General features: G+C 40.4%; 1 protein-coding gene across 8 annotated transcripts in view; it reads left to right on the top strand.

Annotated features, from left to right (window-relative positions):
* Positions 1-21681, top strand: part of TACC2 (transforming acidic coiled-coil containing protein 2) — a 311227-nt gene that overhangs the window by 129451 nt on the left and 160095 nt on the right. For all 8 annotated transcript variants that reach the window (XM_036734240.1, XM_036734243.1, XM_036734241.1 and 5 more), the window contains one exon: positions 20445-20570. In XM_036734240.1, coding sequence (XP_036590135.1) covers positions 20445-20570 — 126 coding nt within the window. The remainder of the gene's footprint in view (positions 1-20444; positions 20571-21681) is intronic.

The raw sequence follows: 21681 nt of genomic DNA, 5'->3' as shown, positions 1-21681 counted from the left end.
AAGCTCTGATTGGCAGGAGGTGGGCATTAAAAGAGTTAATTTCATCTGTATGTTTAAAAAAAAAAAGCTCAGAAGTCTTTGTCGATTGGGATCTTATGCTCTGCTTATCTCACAGGGCCCAGTAGTGGGAAAGAGGACAGGACTTGCAGTCAGGAGACTGAATCCAAAATGTCCCCAGCCACTTACTAGTTAGGTGACTTGGAGCACCTTTTCATCTGTTTCCTCATCTGTACAATAGAAGAGGATAATATTTACATAGCCTACTTCATGTGACTTGTAAAACTGGAGTTTGAAAACTTACTCAGTACTATAGAAGGCATGACCATCTCTTTGGGGAAGAAAGGACTGGATATAATTGGGCAAGAGTCAAACGAAGCTATTCCAACGACTCCTTTGGGATCCTTTGTGCTTGACGCCTTCCAGTGTAGTTGCTCGATCCCTTAGCAGAGGCTCTCAGGTGAAATGGTAACCAGCATACATAGTCTGCATAATTGGGCCACCTGGTTTGTGCTTTGCTGTTTTAATCATTTCGCATGTCGATGTGCTCATTGACTTGCCTTGCCATGCCGAGTGGAAAGAGTTGTGGAAAGACCCAAACAGCTATCAACTTGTCATGACTCAAGTAGTCCTGGAAGGGCTGCCTCTAATGCACTCAAGGGGAAAAGAATGGAAACCACGTGTCTGTCTCCTATCTCTCTCTCTCTCTCTCTCTCTCTCTCTCTCTCTCTCTCTCTCTCTCTCTCTTTCTCTCTCTCTCTCTCTTCCCCCCCTCACTCCCTCCCTCTCTCTCTCTCCCCCTCTTTCTCCTAACTTCTTGGCAGCCCTCCGTGGTAGGCAGGGAGTTTCATCATTGAGCAGACCCCTTCCTTTGGGCTTTTAAGGCAAGTTGGAGTTTTTCAAGAGGAGGAGGAAGGGAAGGGATGGGGGGAGCAGCCGCAGCCAGCCATGCCGCCCCCGGTTCCTCCCGCCAGGAGCCAGATCGGATGCCTCTGGAGCAATCTCCTGTTAGTTAGATACAGCCCTCTCCTCGGCTTGCCTCGGGGGAGGAGCCTTTGACCGACGGCTGCCGTTCCAGAGTCCTTGCCCTTTGTGCGTTTCTACTTCTAAGCCGCCCTTCATTCAGAAGGGGAAGCGCTCCGGAGACATGCAGCCCCAAGCAGTGCGGAGCTGGGGAATGAGACGAGAGTTGGTTGGGGCAAGTTCGTGCTTGCCCAGGGCTCTGCCGTGAAGGCTGGCAGCAGGCAGTGGGCAGCGTGGGTGCGCGCCCGGACTTCGGAAGTCTCCCTTGCAGCAATGGTGGCTTTCCAGAAGTGACCTCCCCAAGGAAGGAAGGAACTGTATCCGTGCGGTTATTTTCCTCCCGTCTCGTCCAGTCCTCTCTCCTCCCCTGCCGGTGCAGGGTGATGGTTCTCAGCTTCAGCCCTGGGCACTCGCCTACCTTGACATTGGTAAGTGTACTGTTTGCGAGGGTGGCAGGGACAGCAGTGAACTTTACTACTGTATTCAGAGGCAGGCAGACGGGCAGCCAAGCAGGCAAGGTAATCTCACTTGCCAAAGCGAACCGGATATTTACAAACGACACGATTTTTAAAAAGAAAGTACTTAATTGTAGTAGTGATATTACACAACATCTTCCGCAACAACGAGTAGGCTAAATGCCCACAAATATAGTAAGTTGGGCGTTCCTAGGTGGCCCGAAATAACTGGCGAGGACTTTTAAGGAATCTTGTCGCCCCCAGATGTGGATTAATGTTTGTTGCCGGTAGCTAGGAAGGGCTCGCTTTGGACCATGGACATAGACAGAAGCCTAGTTTTTGTTGTTTTTCCTGAGTTCCGGCATATGCCAAGGCACCTCAAGCTGTTCCAGGGAACCCCGTGTCCTAGGTGAAGCCATAGAACTTTTGACTTCCTCTTAGTTTGGGGACTTAAAAATTCCCTAATAATTAAGTCAGCAGGACTGAGCGTAATTCAGGGCTTCCAGAGGAGCATGTGACCTTCAGTTATCTTACTTGGTCTGTTTGACTCTAGCTATGTCAACGGTAGGAGCATTTTTATCAATTTAAAGAGTGTTTCATGTGGACTAAGGAATCAGTTGGTATAAACTATTGTATTGTTGTTGCTAAGACCGCGGGCAGGGTTTGCAAGAAAGCTTCTGGCTATTCGTATACAATTTGTTTTATTGATGTAATGCCCTTCATATTTTTATTTTTAAAAAATTAATATTCTTTTAGAAAGGCATTTTAAACATCTCAGATTTTGTCTCTGTTTTGATGAGAAGTTAGTTTTCCCTTTTGGTAGTGTAATTTAGATGGGCAACATGAGGACAATGTATAAAAATAGAAAAAAAGAGATGGAAGGAGTGAAATGAGGGGGCATATAGGTGAAAAGGAAGGCACATTTTGATGAGCTTAGAGGGTAAAAAAAAAAGTTGAATCCCTGGGAGACATTCAACAACACATTGCACTGTGAAAGGAACTCTCTGAAAAACTGACAATATTTCTAGTAAACATATGTTTATGGTATCCAAATGTGGGAGTATTTCTATACCTTGCTTCTGTGACAGAATTCAGAATTTTAGAATTAGAAATGGTCTTAGACCCAACCCTCTCACACAGATGAGGACCCTGAGGTCCAGAGAGGGGAAGGGGCTTGGCCATAATACGCCATTCCTATAGTAGGAAATGACCAATCAGAGTTGGCTTTAAACTCGACTTCAGAAGTATGTCCAAGATAATTGCCTCTGAATCAAAGGTTCAGGTCTATTTAGTCAGCATGGGATATTGAGATTCTGGTTTCTCTGTGACTATAATAGGCAGTTTGAAGAAGGTGTTCATGTTTTATTTGGAAGCAACTTTGTTTGGAGCTTGATCTTTGAACATTCTGAAAGCCTCCTTTCATAGGGAGTTTTATTCACCTAGCTAAATTCTAATTGCCCTTGCCTGGTAGTCAAGAGACCCTGGATCTTATTCTTGCTGTGTTGCTGTGACTTTGTGTAAATTTGGGAAAATCATTCTCCCTTTCTGGGCCTCAGTTTCCTCATCTATAAAGCAAGGGGTTTGGGATCCATCCTCTCTGAGGTCCCCTCCCTTCCAGCAAACAGTCTACTACTCTGATTTCTAAAGTTGGGTATCTACCGCCGTACTGACTAGAGCTTTTGGGGCTGTATCTGGTTTGACAGCTGGAAACCTTATAAAGGGAGGGAACCTTTGGAAGGCTCCTCTGGGAGTCAGTGACTGAATTGGAGCTCAGAGCTCCCAGGTTTCCAGTTCTACCAGACACGCTGCCTCCTCTTAGTAAATGAGGTTAGTCTTGGCAGTGCCCTTTTAGGGGGATGGAGGGGGCTGTCCCCTTGGGGCTCCTTCTTAAAGGAACGAAAGAGGGGTAGAATTTCCCCAGAGCATGTCTTCAGTGAGGAAAGTGTCTTCTAAGCATGACTCTGGCAGACTATGCAGTATTCCCTTGTAGGGAATGTCTTAAAAAACTGTTACAGGCTGCTTGCTATCCACACTTAAAGTGGTAGAGCAATAGATATCATACTGTAGTTGGAGTCAGGAAGACCTCAGTTCAAATCTTGCCTCAGACACTTACTAGCCGTGTGAGTCTGGGCAAGCCCCTTGATTGCTCCCAGTCTCAATTTCCTCATCTATAAAACAGGAATAATTAGTAGCACCTATCTCATAGGGTTATTGTGGGAATTAAATGAAATAATGTTTGTAAAGTGCTTTGCAAACCTTAAAGTGCTATATAAATGCTAGATATTATTATTAGGTGTTACATTATTCCAGATATTATATTATTATTATTATTATGGCAAGCAGCTGACACAGTGGATAGAGTGCTAAGCTTGGAGTCAGGAAGGGTCATCTTCCTGAGTTCAAATCTGGCTTTAGCCCAGTGGTGGGGAACCTGCTGCCTGGAGGTCACATGTGGCCCTCTAGGTCCTCAAGTGTGGCCCTTTGACTGAATCTAAACTTCACAGAACAAATCCCCTTAATAAAAGGATTTATTTTGTAAAACTTGAACTCAGCCAAAAGGCTACATCTAGGAACTTAGAATGCCACATATGGCTTTGAGGCCACAGGTTCCCCACCCCTGCGATACTTACTGGCTGTGTGACCCTGGGCAAGTTACTTAACCCAGTCTGCCTCAGTTTCCTCATCTGTAAAGTGAGCTGGAGAATGATTTGGCAAACCCCTCCAGTATCTTTGCTAAGAAAACCCTAAATGGGGTCACAAAAAGTCTGACATGATTGAAGTGACTGAACAACAAAATGATTATTATTCTTATTATTACACAGTATCTATGGCCCCTTGGCCAACAAATCATTGTTGGCCACCTGTAATACATCAGGCATTATCTTGGGCATTATAGGGAATATAAGAAAGTAAAAGATACTGTGGCTGCCCCTCTGAGAGTCTGTAATCTACTTGGGGAGACAACAGTGTGTGTGTGTGTGTGTGTACACACAAATATATACATATATACACACACACACATATATATATATACACACACACATATATATACACACACATATACATATATATGTATATGTATATATATGTATATATGCAGAATCCTAAGAATTCAAGATAATATAGAACTGGTGCTCAGTGGTATAGGCTAGAATTGCCATGGGATTTAAGAGGCCAGAGAAAGAAGATTGCCTGGGGAGGGTAGGAGAGGAAAAGTCCCTATGGAGATACTATATCAGTTGATAAAATAATCTTTATTCTAGGCCTAATTAAAGCCTACAACCCTAAAAGAGGAAGGCCAGGTTTGGATTTTACATTAGTGCTGTGTACCTATGAAGGTAATCAGGACCTGGTAGAAGTGGCACTGAATTTGAAATGAGAAGAGGCCTGGGTTTGAATTATAGCTCTGACAAGGAAGGAGCAGATCACTCTCTGACCCTGTCTTATCTTTAAAATGGAGATTAACAGTGATGATTATAATGATGATGAGGAGGATGATAGCGTTTACATAGCTCTTTTAAGGTTTGAAAAACACTTTCCATATGTTACCTTATTTGATTCTCACAACTCCCTTGTGAGGCGGGTGGTATTATTATTCCATTTTACAGATGAGGAAACTGAGGATAGAAAAAGTTAAGTGACCTAGGAGGTGTCTAAGGCAGGTTTTGAATGCGGGTCTTCTTGACTCTAAATCCAACAGCATCCAGTGGCCCACCTAGTTTGTTGACTCATACTACCGACTTCACCCAGTTGCTAAGAAGAACGAGTTTTGGAAATTTTAATATGCAATTGAAATAAGATTTCTTTTTATCTCCTGATTTTACTCTGTAGCCAAATGGAAATGGTTTTTGGGCTGTCTGGGCCATGGTTCCCTTAGTATAGAGTTCTACTTCATGGTTTAGGGAACTAGGACTCTGCTAGGCCAAGTGGCCTATGCAAGTGAACATGGCAGATCAAAGAAAAGAAGAAGTCTGTAGACCATAAAGTACCACCCTCACAATTTGGGGGATCAGCAGATTACATTCACTTAACCTTTCTCAGCTTTACTGAGTCTTGTTCGAACCAACCTTCTCCCCTATTGAGGCCCTAATCCTTTGTTTACACCGTCAATAACTATTTCCACAGCAACTCATTGGAACAACAAAACACATCTCTGGGATTATGAAATCTTATGGGAGACAGGAGAGCAAATAAAAGGAGGAACCATAAAGAAACAAAAGTCTATAAGAAAATTCATTTCTAAATATAGAGTGAAAAAGAGGTTTTCTGAATTGATTCGATACTTGAGCAATTTATAAATAGAAATGTTATCTCAGTTATAGTTTACCTCCTTCCCCAAATGTATATGGGCACAGGTTTGTTTGGTCTCTCATTTTTAGGTAATTATAGAAACCAAACATGTACACAGTTCGAAGGCCTCATAGTAGTCTACGCTACAGAATGGGTATAGATTGATTCCATGGACGAAGAACTGAATTTGGAAGCAGAAGACAGTTGGGCTGTAGTTCTGGCTTGGTGACTTATTAGCTGTGTACCCTTGGGCAAATGGGCAGCTAAGTGATGAAGTGGCTAGAATGCTGGGCCTAGAGTCAGGAAGACTCATCTTCCTGAGTTCAAATGTATTCTTAGACACTTATTAGCTGTGTGACCCCGTTTGCCTCAATTTCCTCATCTGTAAAATGAACTGGGGAAGGAAATGGCAAACTACCCCAGTACCTTTGCCAAGAAAACCCCAGATGGGGTCAAGAGGAGTTGGTAATGACTGAAGAACGATAGAACAACAAACTTGGGCAAGTCTCTTAACTTGTCTAGGCTTTGTTTTCTCCCCTTCTGTAAAATGGAATGATAATTCTTAGACTACTTAGAGTACAAGGTTGTTATGAGGAAAGTGCATTGTATTCTATATAACTAAGTTGTTGTTGCTATTTTATTATTATTTCAGCATTTGGTTTGTCAGTCGTATTAAATATTTAAAAGAAAATAAGATCCACTAATACGCTGTCATTCCAAATTCCACTTCTCTTATAATGGACTTCTCTCTTTTCCTGAAGGCCTTTCTTCCTAAGGCCGAGGTGGGTAACTTTCCCCCTCTTTAATTCCATTAAGCAAACACTTATAAGGACCTCCTTTGTGCAAGGTGCATGGGAATATTTAAAGACAAAACCAAAACAGTCATTGCCCTCTCAAGCTTGTATTCTCTTTGGGGCAATCACCATGTGTGAAAATAAGCCAATATAAATTGTATTTGAAGTAAAAACGAAATAATTTTAGGAAGAGAGGACCCCACTAACAACAGAGGAACAGGAAGAGCTTGACATTTGAGCCGAGCCTTGAAGGGAACAAGGGTTATAACATACCTGTGTCAGATCCTGAACGCTGAAGGATCAGGTTCAATTGGGGGGGGGGGTCTTGTCTAGTTATGGTCTTGAAATCTCCTGCCCCCACTCAGGGTCCCCTCAGGAACATCAGAATCTCACTTGTGTATTTAAATGAGCCTCAGTTCTTCAAGATAACACAAGTATCAAATATCACGATAGGTTTATTGGCTTGTGTCTGGGATTGGGCAATAGCAAACCCCATTTCCAATTGTGGGTCCTTTGGTTTGCGTAGCATTCCACTACAGCATCTTTCCTCAACCTCTTATGGGTCTCTGTGACTGGGGCCAAAGGCAGTGGTTCCTTTGTTCTGTTCTATGCATTGTCATGCTCCAGTGCTCTCTGTCCACCGCTAGGCCCTTGTCTCTGCCTCTCAGCATAGCACAAGCATGTACATGGCGTGGTATCCACCCCCCAGCCACTCGGGTCCATGCTGGCTTTACTTCGACATGGTGGATAACCTGGCAGTTCTGGGCTGGTGCATCCTATGCGTACCCTTGGGCTCCCTAGCTCTCTTGTCGGAGAGGGGATAAGGGAGAGGAGAGAAATTATTTTAACTCCTATCGGCACATTCCCACTACATATATGTGTGTGCATTAAGTAATAGTCTATTAGTATATACAGAGTGTTCTAAAAGTCTTAGAGCAATAACCCCTTTTTAGAGCTTAAAACTGCCCTAAAACTTTTGAGACACCTTGTGTTAACATTCCAGTCTGCTTTTTTATTATAAGCCTAGGCACTTAGACAGTCATTTGTCAATTATTGTAAAGCTGATTTTTCCATGCTGTATATGACTAGTTACCCAAAGAGTATTATTAAAGTGTCAGTTTTAGTAGTAAGCAGTTCTAGCCAAAAAAAAAAAGTTTCTGGCCTATGAGTTAGAAGACCTGGGATCTAGTTCTGCCAATGACTAGTTATCTGATTTTAGTTGCTACTTTCTTTTCGCAGGCCTCAGTTTCCTTATTTGTAAAAAAGAATTGGATTTGTAAAATGAATTTGGATTAGACAAATAATAACACTTTTACATAATGCTCTATAAAGTTTACAAAGTACTTTTCTTATAGCCACCCTAATATGACTCATTTATAGGACAAATGTCACTGGTTTACAGATGAGGAAGGAGGCTCAGAAAGGTGAAGGAATTTGTCCATAGTTAGCTGTTGTTGAGTCATTTCAGTTGTGTATTATTCTCTGTGACCCCATTTGGGTTTTTCTTGGCAAAGGTACTGGAGCGGTTTACCATTTCCACATGGCCAGTACATGTCATAGGTAGGATTTGAGTCAAAGTCTCTCCTGACTCTTTCCAACATCGTGCTGCTGAGTTCCCCACTGTAAAGTTATTTTCAAGCTTTTAGGGTTCTATCATTGTATGATTGTTGCCTAGAACGAGACGGTGGATTTCAGTCCCTCCATCCCGATATAACAGAGCACTGTAAATTGGCTATGGAAACACAGTTTTCTCTAAGGTTAATAATACTAGAATTCTCCTCTCTGCATCTTTTATTGATCTGGGCAAAGCCTGCTGGTTCTGTGATCATTAACATGTGTTCTTGTGTTTAATATAAATACAAAAGCTGCTTGAATGCCTGGTCCCAATGAGTGGAGATTAATAGATCTGTGTCCACCAAGTTCCTCCATGTAGCTTTCTTTGACCCCTAAGTGAAAGTGATCACTCCCTCCTCAAATGTCCTTTTGCCTGGCTCCAATTGCCCCTATCATATCTTACTCTGTATTATATTAATTAGTGTAAATGCTGTATTGTCCCTTTCACCCTTATCCCTTTGGACAATAAGTTCCTTGGAGGCGGGAACTATGACCACATCTTTTTTTCCTCTGTGTCCCTCCCAGGCCTAGCACAATGTTTCAGATATCGATGCTTAACAAACATTCCTTTTATTGAATTCTTTATTTTAGCATCTCTAGTGTCTCTAGAGATTTAGCATCTCTAATCTCTAATTAACTAATCTCTAATTAGCATCTCTATTAGATGCCAATTAGCTGCAGGGTCCCTGTTTCTAGACATTTTTATCAATTACTTGGATGAAGGCCTAGTTGTCATGCTTGTTAGATTTTTAGTTAACCTTAAAGCTGGGAGGGATGTGATAAATGATAGCCTTGGGATCCTTTCTGATAGGTCTATAAGTTAAAAGAATGGGTCACCAGATCCAATAAGATGAAATTTTAATGCAAATAAATGTAAAGTGCCTCGTCAACTTTAGTAATCAACTTTAGTAATACAGGATAAAGTTGAAAGGAGGCATATGAATAAAAACCTGAGTAGAATTGGCCCAACCATTATAGAAAGAAAGCAATTTGGAATTGCACAAAAATGACTAAAATACCCATACCCTTGGACACTTCTAGGTATGTACTCCAAGAAGGTCCAAGGCAGAAGCTTAGAGGTGTTCTATAAATATGCAGAGCGGTATTTTTTTTTTGTAATAGCAAAGATTTGGAAACAAAATAGATGGTTAAAGATTTGGGAAACAGATAAGAAAATGTGTATGTTAATGTAGTGGAATATCACTGAACTGTGAGAAGTGATGAATATGAAGAATTCCGAGAATCATGGGAAGGCTTATGTAAACCGATGCAGAGTAAAGTAAGCAAAGTAAAGAAAACAATGATTACAATAATATAAATGGAAGGAATAGAAAACAAAACCAAGTGTGTCCTAAGAGAAGAATTGAGAAAATGTACACATCTCCTGGCCCTGGAGTCAGGAGGATCTGAGTTCAAATTCTGTCTCAGACTCTTACTAGCTATTTGCCTCAGTTTCTTCATCTGTAAAATGAGCTGGAAAAGGAAATGGCAAGCCACTCCAGTATTTTTGTCAAGAAAATCCCCGGTGGGGTCATTGAGAGTCAGACATGACTGAACTGATACAACAACAACAACATACCTCCTGCCCCCTTTTTTAATAGAAGAAGGGGGTTATGGGTATGAAATATTGAATATATTGTCAAATATGACTGCTTTTTTATATTAGGCCTAAGACTGGACCTGTAAAAAAACTTCCTTTAATCACTATAGGATTTTTGAAGAGTGACCAGATAAGATGGAGTAGTAGGGTGTCATGGTATCACCTTCCTTGTTCTTTTCCATTAAAACCAATGGAAAACCACTTATTCTTAGCGCAGTGCCTGGCACCTAGTAGGTGCTATGTAAATGCTTATTTCTTTCTCTTCCACTAATACACTTTCTCTATCCCAAGGCTCCTAGCTACTATAACTTTCATGTTTACTTTAGATTCCTTCCTCTTTCTTGTGTTACCACTTAGAGCTATAACTAGTAATTTTTGCCCCCGAGGTGATCAGTATGGCAGAGACGGATGTGGCCACTGGAAGCAGGAAGCGTATCCTAGAATACTGGGAAGATTATATGCTGTTGAAGACTGTCACTGTTGCCGCTGGTGACACAGCACATTAAAGAAGGAGGGGGCTGAAGTGGGGGCCAGGTAGTTAGAGGAAGAAGCTCGTCTCACTGTGGTACCATTAGCATCCTCTATGTTTCTTTTCCTGGGCAAAATACTGGTTGTTTTACCCTGGTTACAGCTCTAGAGCTTTGCCACCACTTCTGGCCTGGTTCTGCCTAGTGCCCTTTCCAATCCAATGAACATATTGGGAGTTTTTGTTTTGTTTTGTTTTTGTTTTTGTCTCTTGTAATCTGGCTTCAGCTTTCTGCGGCCTTCTGGCCTAAAGTTTCTGATGTCTCAAGCCCTCCAGAAATTAGCATAAGGGCTGAGAATTGTATACAGGAAAAAATTGCTGAAGGATCCCTTGGAACGGCTCAAGGGGAACACAAAAGAATTATCAGGATGGGAAAGTATGAGCAACCAACAAGTTGGAGTAGGAGTAAGACCTAGCGCTTTTGTCTTTTAACATGTTTTGGGGACTGGATGGACATGATGGAGAACAGTCAGAGGTATCAGGAAGAACGGCAGACTACTGAAGCTGTATATAGATTTTTGGAGAGCTAACAAAGTAAGATAAGAAAAACTAAATATTTTGTTTGGTTGTATTAAGGGAATTATGTCTCTCTGGGCCTCAGTTGCCTCAAATGCATAAAATGAAGGGTTGATCATAGCTTCTGGAAGGGAGCTTGAACATTTCAGTTTAACTCCTGTTGTTTACAGATGAGGAAATAGAGGCCAGAGAGGTTAAGAAATTTGCCCAAGGTCACATAGGAGTCTATAGTAGAGTCCCAAAATCAGATCTGCTGATTTCAAATAAATCATTCGTTCTGCTGAAACATGCTTCCTTCAAAGGTGTCTTCTAGCTCTAACAATTTATGAGTCTATAGGAATTTCTTGTCATTCATATCTAATTACCTTTATGCATAAGTTCAATCTGTAGATTCATAGAACCAAAATTGGTTTTAGCCTGAAGGGAGAAATTTATAGTGGGAAAGTGACTTTTGGTGAATCTGTCCTTGTTTCTTTTTATGACTATATGTTTTTAAAAAAGTACTCATTCATACTTATTCACAAAATTCATATATTTAATGGCAGGTAACTAGTCCTATAAGCAAGAAACATTTTCTTCTTTCATGATTGTTTTTTGGTTAATTGTTTTCATTTTTGTGAGACAATCAGGGTTAAGCGACTTGCCCAGGGTCACACAGCTACTAAGTATCACGTAGTACTAAGTGTCAAGTGTTTGAGGTTGAATTTGAACTCAGGTTCTCCTGATGCCTGGGCTGATGTTGCCCCTGGTTAATTGTTTTTAATAGAGGTATAAACCTTAACAGTAGGTTGAACAAACTTTTGAACCCTGGGTAGGGACATCATTTTGGAATGCATTTGATTTTGAGATTTATTCATCCATTGAACGTTTACTATGATAGAAGAGATATAATTTTGGGGGTAAGACATTGCCCCTACCCTCAAGGGGTTTACAGTCTAGTAACAGAGAGTAAGGCACAAACACCAGTAACTAATGGCTACATTGCATGATATGTTAATATGAGATGTGAGAGGATCTGGGATTAGTTTGTTATTTCATTTACAACATATCACATTGTGTGGTTGTCAATAGAACTGTCTGTGTGCTTTATCCTTGGAACCTAGCGGGATTTCTGCAGTTACAATATGTTTATTTGTCCTTTAAAAAAAGAAAACAGTTGCTGTAGTTGTGAATTGTTTCTCTAAAGAAATACTGTATCCCAAATATAGGATCCCTCCAAATATAGATGGTACACTTAACATGAAATCTTTTTGAAGCATAGTAAACATACGGCTATGAATTGATAAGCAATTACACATCATTCTATCCTTTTTTACTGTATAATTAAAATATCTTTTCTAGTTCCAATAGTTGATTTCTTCACTTTTATCTCCATCAATCTTCTTACCTTTATTATTTGTGTTATTCTCTAAGAGGGTGATCATTGGCTGTATTGTGTTTTGTTTAAGCCAGATTTGGGGGAGAGTATGGTCTTGATTCAGACCAGTTCTATACTTTTCACTTTTGAAACATCTTCTCTTTTGACATGCCATAAAAAAACTGAATAAACATTCATCCACGTGGCTCCTATTAATCCTGAAAGCCTTGACAATAGTTGGATCCTTTTTTTAAGGTATACTGAGAAATGAAGTGTTTTTTCCTCAAGGGCACCCAGTGAATCCAGGACACAGAAAAAGTCATGTAACCCTTAGCTTTCACCCCAAAGTTCTAACCATCAGCCTCTCATCTTTCCAGTGTGACCTTGGCCGAGTTAATTCATCCCTACGGGCCTTTGTGATTTCATATGTAAAATGTGGCGTGTGGATTGAGTGACCTCTGATTCTGATGTCCTTTCCAGCTCTAACATTTTATAGTTTTATGATTTTCTATTAAGAACTAAGGAATTTAGTATTTTCTTACCAAGTCTCTGGGGTCTCAGTTTTCTCCTCTGTAAAATAAAGAAGTTAGATTCTATGGTTTCTAATTTGTAATGTTCAAATAACCTATGACACACCAGTCTTAAAATGGTTATAACCAAGCTAATAACATCTTTTTTTTTTTTTCTCATCCTCTTGGGGCAAGCCATAGGCTGCTGTATCTTTCTTGGTACCATACTAAAAACCCTTTAAATCACCGCATCTCACAAACCACAGAAGTTTCAGATGAAAAAAAAAAACTGAGCTATAAAGAGCAACTAGTGATCACTCCCTCAAAAGGGGAAACGGAGGCCCAGAGAGGCTAGGCCATGTGACCAAGATTACAGTGCAAATTGGGGGCAATGCCGGGTCCAGAACCAGGATCTCTGGACTCCAGAGTCTGGTAGTCCTTCAATAGCAGGGTCCTCTTCCGACTTGTTTTCCTATATAGGTACTTTCTTGTACTTTGGCTTTCTTTCTCTGTTCATTTGACTCTAACTTTACTTGATTATATTAGCATTTCTGCTGATGTTTGACTTGAGGAGGGCAATTTTGTTGTTATGCAGTTGTTCAGTTTCCGTCACGTCCGTTTGGGATTTTCATGGCAAAGATACTGGAGGGTTTTGCCATTTTCCTTCTCCAGCTCATTTTACAGATGAGGAAACTGAGGCAAAGAGGGTTAAGTGACTTGCCCAGTGTCACACAGCTAGTGTCTGAGGCCAGATTTGAACTCAAGAAGATGGATGAGTCTTCAATGACTTTGGTCCTGGCAGTCTATCCACCTCACCACCTAGTTGTCCAAAGAGGACGAGACCAAATACACAAAAGGAAACGTAGCATGGGCAGAGCTGTGATTGCATCTTATGGGTCGTCTCCTTTAAGATGCAGCCATCAGCTATATGCTCAGCTTGAATATACAGGCTTCTCTGAGGCCCCAGTTCCCTGAGCTCATTAGGGCACAGATCATGAGTTGTATTCTGGCCCTCAGGAGTGTAGGGCTAATAGGCAAGACTAAAAAAGCCATTGATTCCATGTTCTAACCTTAAAAGGCTTCCTTTCAGTGATACCACACCTCCAGAATGTTTGGGCATGGTCATATGCCCTCAAGAGGCGTTTAGCCTGGCTTTGAATTCTACCTCCACTATTTGCTGATTGACTTTGCATTACCGAGTTCCTTGAGCTATAAAGTGAAGAGGTTACCTGCTTACCTCCTAGAAATGATGCAAAATCCTACATTGAATGTGAAGCCAACAGCTTCATAAGAAAGTCCTTCTGAGATCTTTAGAGGGAAGGCATAAGATAGAAGCAATGTGGTTGAGAGTCAGGAAGCCAGGATTCTAGGCTTGCTTTGGCCACTGATTGGCTGGGTGACTGGTCCTCAGCTTCCTGGAACTAGATAATAATAATGGTTGACATTGATATAGCACCTACTGTATGCCAGGCACTGTGCTAAATGCTTTACAAATATTATTTCATTTGGTCCTGACAACAACACTGAGAAGTAGATGCTATCCTTATTCTCATTTTACATATGAGGAAACTGAAACTAACAGAGGTTAAGTGACTTGCCCAGGGTCACACAGCTAGTAAGCATGTGAGGCTGGATTTGAACTCAGGTCTCCCTGACTCTAGGCCCTCATTACACTGTGCCTCTAGCTGATCTCTAAGGTTCCTGTCAGCTCCAGTGTTCTATGATTTTTTTTTAAAGGTTGTTTTCCCTAGAAGTCTGTGGGTGAATGTATCTTGTGTCCTAGGCAGAACAAGGTCCATAGTTGGACCTGAGCTAAACTACTTCACCTTCACAGACCAAGCTTATCTTTACTAGCCTTTCCCAGCTGCCATTGAGCTTAGGTAGAGTCAGCAAGTCTGAGTTTGAATCTTTGTTCTACCACTGACTTCCTGTGGGGTCTTGGGCAATTTTCTTTACGTATCTTGACTTTAGATTCCATATCTAAAAAAAGGGGGAAGTAGGTAATCGTTGCCAGGATTTTCAAAAAAAGGGAAGAAAATAGAAATGGTAAATTGAAGGTCAATGAGTTTGACTTTGATTTGGGATGGGGGCAAAGAGAAAGACTATTACAAACAGGTTGGTAAGTAAACATCAGAAAAAAAAAGAAGCAATGCTTCATCAAGAAAAGCATATACAATCTAGCTTTCTTATCTTTCTTTTTAACTAAACTGGTAGATTAGAGGAATGCAGTGGATAGATGTAACTCAGATTTTAGCAATATATTTGCAAGTTCTTCGTGTTATTCTCATAGAAAAGATGGAGAGATGTGGGCAAGGTAGATAGTACAGTTAGTTGGATTTGGGGCTGGTTGGACGTCTGGACTCAGAGAGTGGTCATTAATGGTTAGCCAGCTTGGTGTTGCAGTGGATTGAGGGCTCAGCCTTCAAGAATTCAGGTCTGGAAGATTAAGTTCAAATATGGCCCCTGAGCAACAAAGGGCTATAAATCTGTGCATACCCTTTGACCCAGCAATAGCACTACTAGGTCTCTATCCCAAAGAGATTTTAAAAAGAAAAAGAAAAGGACCTATTTGTACAAAGATATTTATTTGTAGAAGCTCTTTTTGTGGTGGTAAAGAATTGGAAATTGAGGGGATACCCATCAATTGGGGAATGGCTGAACAAGGTGTGGTATACGAATGTAATGAAATGGAATGGAATACTCTGTTGTGCTGTATGAAATGACAAGCAGGATGTCTTCAGAAAAACCTGATAAGACTTACATGAACATGCTAACTGAAGTGAGCAGAACCAGGAGAACATTGTACACAGTAAAAGCAATATTATATGATGAACAGCTGTGAATGACTTAAGCTATTCTCAGCAATAGGAAGATAGGTGTGGCTAGGTGGCACAGTAGATAGATTGCTAGGCCTGATATGAGGAAGACTCATCTTCCTGTATTCGAATCTGGCCTCAGGTACTTACTAGCTGTGTGTCCCTGGGCAGGTCACTTAATCTGGTTTGCCTCAGTTTCCTCATCTGTAAGATGAGCTGGAAAAAGGAATTGTAAACCACTCCAGTGTCTTTGCCAAAAAAAAAAACAAACCAAAACACATGGAGTCATGAACAGTCAGACATGACTGAAAAATTACTGAACTGTATGGAAGAAGGATTAGAATTGTTCCCTTTGACCCCAAAGAATAAAACTTGGAACTATGGTTGGAAGTTAGAAAGAGATGAACTTAAACTTGATGGAAAGAAAAACTTCCTAAGAATTAGAGCTCTCCAAAAATGGAATAGTTTGCCTTAAGCAGGGGAAGGAAAGTCCCCTTCCTTGTCTTCAGGCAAAGGTTGGATGACTGCTTCTCAGGTATTCTGCGGAAGGGATTCTTTGGGGGAATATGGGTTGGACTGGATGACCCCAGAGGTCTCTTTGAACTTCAGTTTCACAGGACTATGACCAACATACATGAAACACTACAAATGCAAGGGGCTAATATTGTGATTTATTGCAATCAATGATCTGGAGTGTCATAGGGAGCCTAATGGGGGCACATGCCTTAGGTGTCTCACTCTCAGTATCAACACCAGTCAGACTTGCCCTGTAGGGCCTGTTAAACTGAGTGTCTGGGAAGTCACATCTAAAACCAGAGTACAGGTGTCTGGTCTTCGTGGATAAATGTGAACACTGTCTGAATTCTTAGAGTAGAATCTTTGAAAGGATGCCTGTAACTATTCTAGATGTTAGGAGTGCCCTTACTATTACTTCATGCCGTCACCAAATGTAGCCTGGGTTCACAATAATCCAGGAAAAATGATGTCATATACCATTGATCTGGGTTCAAATGCCTGGATCTCCACCCTATACTGGATCTGGACCCTGGGCAAATTTTTTAACCTTCTCAGTGCCCCAGCCAGATCTCCAAGACTTTAAGTTGCAGTGAGGTGCTGGTATACACTGGCAAAGAGAATTTCCTCACTGGGAGTTTGCTATATCAATGAAATCACAGTTTCAGCCCTGCTCCCTGCCAAAAAAATTACGATGGATTTTTTCAACTTAACACTTAATAGGCATGAACAGTATGGGGCTGAATCTCACCCATTTTTGTAGTTTAGTTTGTGACATTCCTGTTTTAAAGGGGTTTGAAAAAATGTCATTTTATGCTCGAGTGTGAGTTTTAAAAACTCACTCCTTGAGATCTTAGTGACTCCAGATCCTCTTTGAAAAAGCCCTTGTTGATGAAAGCTTCACTTTGACAACATTCCTCTAGGAAGCTGAACCCCTAGGCTGCCTGACTCAGCTTACAGTGGGCTGCTTGCAGCTGTTTTTCAGCAGCTGATTGCGAAACTAGGATGGATTTTTGGGGGCGGGGGGAGGTGGTAGAAAAAAAATACATCAGTCACGCCAACCTCACAGCCATCAGCAGAATTTAGCAGATATTTGTAGGAGTGGATTTACTATGGTTAACTTCCTGAATATATTTAGTCAGGTGAGAAATGTTATTATAACACCCCTCTCATATGGAGGCCTTGATCCTCTGGGGACCAACTTCAGACACCACTGATTCAGAACCTACTATGCGCTGAAGGAAAAGCTCTAACATTTACATAGAGCTTTCCATGTCATCTCATTTGATATGGACAGTGCTGTGAGGTAGGCAATATCATTTTCTCCATTTTACGGATGAGGAAAGTGAGGCTGGCAGAGGTTTAGTAAGTCACCCAGTTAATATCTGAGGGTCTGAACTCAGATCTTCCCTACTTCAAGCCCAGCACTTTAGCCACTAAATCACATAGGTGCTACTATGAAATATGTGTTGGTAAAATATTAAACAACCGGATCTCCAAAAATGAATGACATGCTTTTAAGTTTAAACTGCGTTATTAACATTTTTCTCCATTACCTTCTTAAGTTTAGACAATCAGCAAAAAAATAAAGAATGCCCTGATTTGTAGTGTTTGCTGATTTCTGGGGTGTAAATGCTGGCGCTGAAAATTTAACAATCGGCTTTCCAGAGCCTTTAGGGTTCCAGGAAGCTCTAGTATATTCCTAGATGGTTCTATGCTGTCATGGAACTTACAATCTAATGGGACATGTGTGTGGTAGTGGTAAAAACATTATATAAATAACAATTGCAAAAAAAATTATGAATGATAAATGCCAATGGGATGAAAACCAAATGCTTGCTGAAGTACCGGGAAGCAAGGATTATTATTGACTGGGGGCAAGATGATAGTTTACCTCCGGAAAGAGGTTATATTCATGTTGTGGTTGAATTGAATTAGGAAGCAACAATATAATTCAACAGACATTTATTCAGCAATCTCTTCTGTGTAAAATATCATATATGGGCTTCAAAGGACCAGCAACTAGCACAGCTTGGCGCGCTTAGTAGGTACTTAATAACTGGTTCAGTGAATGAATGAAAGAAAAATAAAACACAATTACTGCCCTCGAGAATGTTATTGCTTAACGTGAGGATAAGGCATATACACAAATAATGGTGCTGCAAGGAAGGAAGGTGGTAACCATGAGCAGAGAGATTTACAAATACAGTAGCATTCTGAGGAGGGAGAGATCACATCTGTGGAGGGTGGGGATGGTGCCAAGTTTCAAAATTTAAGCAATATTACTCTTACAATAATTGCAACATAATGATACCTTGTGTTTATATAATACCTTAAATTTTGTAATAGTCTTTACATGTGTCATCCTCTATGGTCCTCACAACCAAGTAAGGTAGGTGATACAATTGCCCGCATTTTGTAGACGAGGAAATTGAGGATCATAGAAATTAAGTAACTTGTCCAGGGTCACTCAGCAGCTAGTCAGTGCCTTAGTCAGGATTAGAACTCAGGTCTTCTTGACTCTAAGTTCTGTGCTATGCCCACTAGTCCACCTAGCTGCCCATAAAATAGATAGATCCTAAAGCTTGTATGCTTTATTCTGTTGAAAAGGTCCTTAATCCATTATTCAGAGCTTATTGACTATTAATTTATAAATAACTTTAATAATGGTGCTTAGATTTCTTAGCCCCCATCAAATTAGAAGGTATAAATTATACAAGAAGGACTGAATACCAGCAGGAGAGAACAAATGACAGCCAGGGAAGAAACAAACAGATTAATATTTTATAGTCGAGGGCAGAAAGTAATGGTTGTAATGATGGCCCTGAGTCACGATCTCTTGGAACCTCAGCCTCCTCATTTCCAGAATGAGGGAATTGGAGTAGATGATCTTTATCATCCGTCCCAGCTCAAAAATCTATGGTTCTATACTGAGAAAAGATGAGCTCAAATTCAATGTGTGTATCGTTTTAGAAGGCAGGGAAGTATGCGTTCTTAGAGCAGAATCTTTAACTGTTCTAGATGTCAGGAGTGCTTTTGCTATTGTTTCATACCATTACCAAATATAAAAAGATTGCCTTTCAAAACTGGATAAAGCAATGTAAAAATTAAAATTAAATTTTTAACAACAAAATATTCTGTTTATGTGGAAAACTCATCTTTGTTAACTATTGCTCCCCATTGCTGCTGGCTAAAGACAGTGTTACTGGATTCTCCTCCAGTTTGGAACAAGAAGCCCAAATCTGTTTAGTGTTAAAATAATAATAATGATACAGAAAACATGGGAGACTTTGTCCAAACCTTCGTGGCTTCTGTGTGTTTCAATGAACTGGGCACATTGGTTTTTGTTTTTATTTAAATCTGAACTCAATTTCCGTAGTTTATATCATTCTGGGTCAGCATTTCCCAAATTATGATCTAGCAGGTAATTACCAGAGTCACCACCCAAGTCTTGTTCTCTCCCTTTTATGTGTTCTTAATTTTCCTGAGTTTCTTTATTTACTCACAAACTATGGCATTAACCAAAACAGAAGCACTGCTAATACTGCCTCAAATTGTAGTGCTTAAAAGATGTTTAAAGCTCTTTCACATTTATTCTCTCTGGGAAAAGTACTGGATTTTGCATCAGAGGACCTGATTTTGAATTTTGGCTTGGTTATTTTACAACCTATGTGATTTTGGGCAAGTCCCAAACTCTTGTGTGCTATAAAGTACGGACTTTTGCATAGATGTAAAGGCAGCAGATTCATCTTTTGTCCCAGATGTGGCCCTAGAAAAAAATCTGAACTGGAGTCGAGTATGCTATAATTGATTATGGTTTGACTTGGGATCAATTTAAAGCAAGTCACACACACACTGGAACTTATAGAATGAAATTCATTATGAGGCAAGAAAGTAGTGGAATGAATCCAAAGGGACTTCATTACTGACACATTCAGAGAACTTTTGTGTCTATATGGGATGTTGCTATAAAGATCTTGGAAGATAGTCTTTTAGCCGATGATGTTTCTTAGATTGGGATAAAATGCTTGTTAAAAAGAATATTATTTTTAATTAGTAACAAATATAGTTATCCGCCTACAAAAAAAAAATAAAAAAACAAAAACCTAACAAAATCTGAGTGCCAGTTAGGTGACACAGAGAATAGAGTGCTAGACCTGGAGTCAGGAAGACTCATCTTTCTGAGTTCAAATCCAGCCTCAGACATTTACTAGCAGTGTTACCCAGGGCAAGTCCCTTACCCTATTTATCTTAGTTTCCTCATCTGTAAAATGAGCTGGAGAAGAAAATGGTAAATCACTCCAGTATCTCTGCCAAGAAAACCTCAATTGGAATCACAAAGAGTTCGACAGGATTAAAATGACCAAACAACAACAAACAAAATCTGAGTTTTGACTTCTGGTCTCTTCCCTTGTCTTTTCCCATTTTTTCCAGTTCTCCTGTATTAGGTGATGTCATCCATTCGACAGCATCTGTTGATCCTCCAGGGCAGCCTGTAGCTGTTTCTTCTCCCTGTCATGATGTTCCAGTCTTGGATACTGCTGAGCTGACTGCTTCCAGGTATGGTTAGAGTCTGATTACAAGATCTGAATGATATGTGGCCACAGCTCGTTCTACTATCTATACGTTAGCTGTGCTGGTTTAAAAGACTGTTGTTATAATATATGTGCAGATAGCCTCCCATGTGGTCTAATGTGAGGGGTGCAGGAACAACCTCCATGCCCAGAAATACTCCCCACATTGGTTTTAAACTGGTGCCTAAAAATCCATCATTAAAGATTCATTCCATTGTGGTCCTCAAGGCCTTTAGTAAAAGGCAACTTCCCCTGAAGATAAAGGCTGTTAATAGCTTACGTTAATATAATGCTTTATAGTTTGACAAAGGGCTTTCCTTGCAACAACTCTGTGTGTAGGTGATGTGTGTATTATTATCCTCAGTATACAGAAAAAGACACTGGGTCCCATTACATGACTTATTTAAAGAAGCTAATGACTTTGAAAACTGTGAAAATTTAACACCAATGACTCAGCTTATCGCCATTTCTTAGAAAAGTTTAACTGTTATAAAACAAATCACCATCGTGAGGAAGCCAAAAGAATCCTGAAACTGCCTCAGCCAGAAAACATTTGATCTCCTTGCCAAGGAGAGACATGACAGCCCAAAACAACATAATAGAGAGAAGCTCATTTGTAAAACATTATAGAAGATGATGATGGAAGATGACAGGCAGTCACCTCATAAACAGCAATAAGTAATTGAGAAAAAATTAAGCTGTAGGAGCTTTGACATAAGATCTAAAAAGGCAGATCATCCCGTCAGTTTATAGATAAAATTAGGAGGATAACAAATAGATATGAAGTGGAACAGACCTTTCAGCATTTTACAGCAGTCTGATCTTGTTATCGATAATGGCACAGCCTCCATTTAAACTGTGATGCCTCTGTACCTAAGGACATAGGTGAAGGAATTGAAAAGACTTAAGAAATTGAAGCTGAGGAGTAACTGGAAAAGGCTCAAAACGTGCAGAGGAAACCTATATTAGAAGTGACATGATTTGAAAAGCCTTCAGGGGTCAGTTAAGATATTTCAAAGAAGGAAAGATTCTAAAAGAATAGAAAAGATCACATATGGCATTATGCTTTAAAAGAGGGGAGGGAGGTGATGGAGTAG

The sequence above is a fragment of the Trichosurus vulpecula genome, chromosome 8, assembly GCF_011100635.1.
Source record: "Trichosurus vulpecula isolate mTriVul1 chromosome 8, mTriVul1.pri, whole genome shotgun sequence".
Taxonomy (NCBI): Eukaryota; Metazoa; Chordata; class Mammalia; order Diprotodontia; family Phalangeridae; genus Trichosurus; species Trichosurus vulpecula.
Note: the sequence above shows the minus strand (reverse complement) of the source record. Positions and strands in the feature narration are given on the sequence as shown.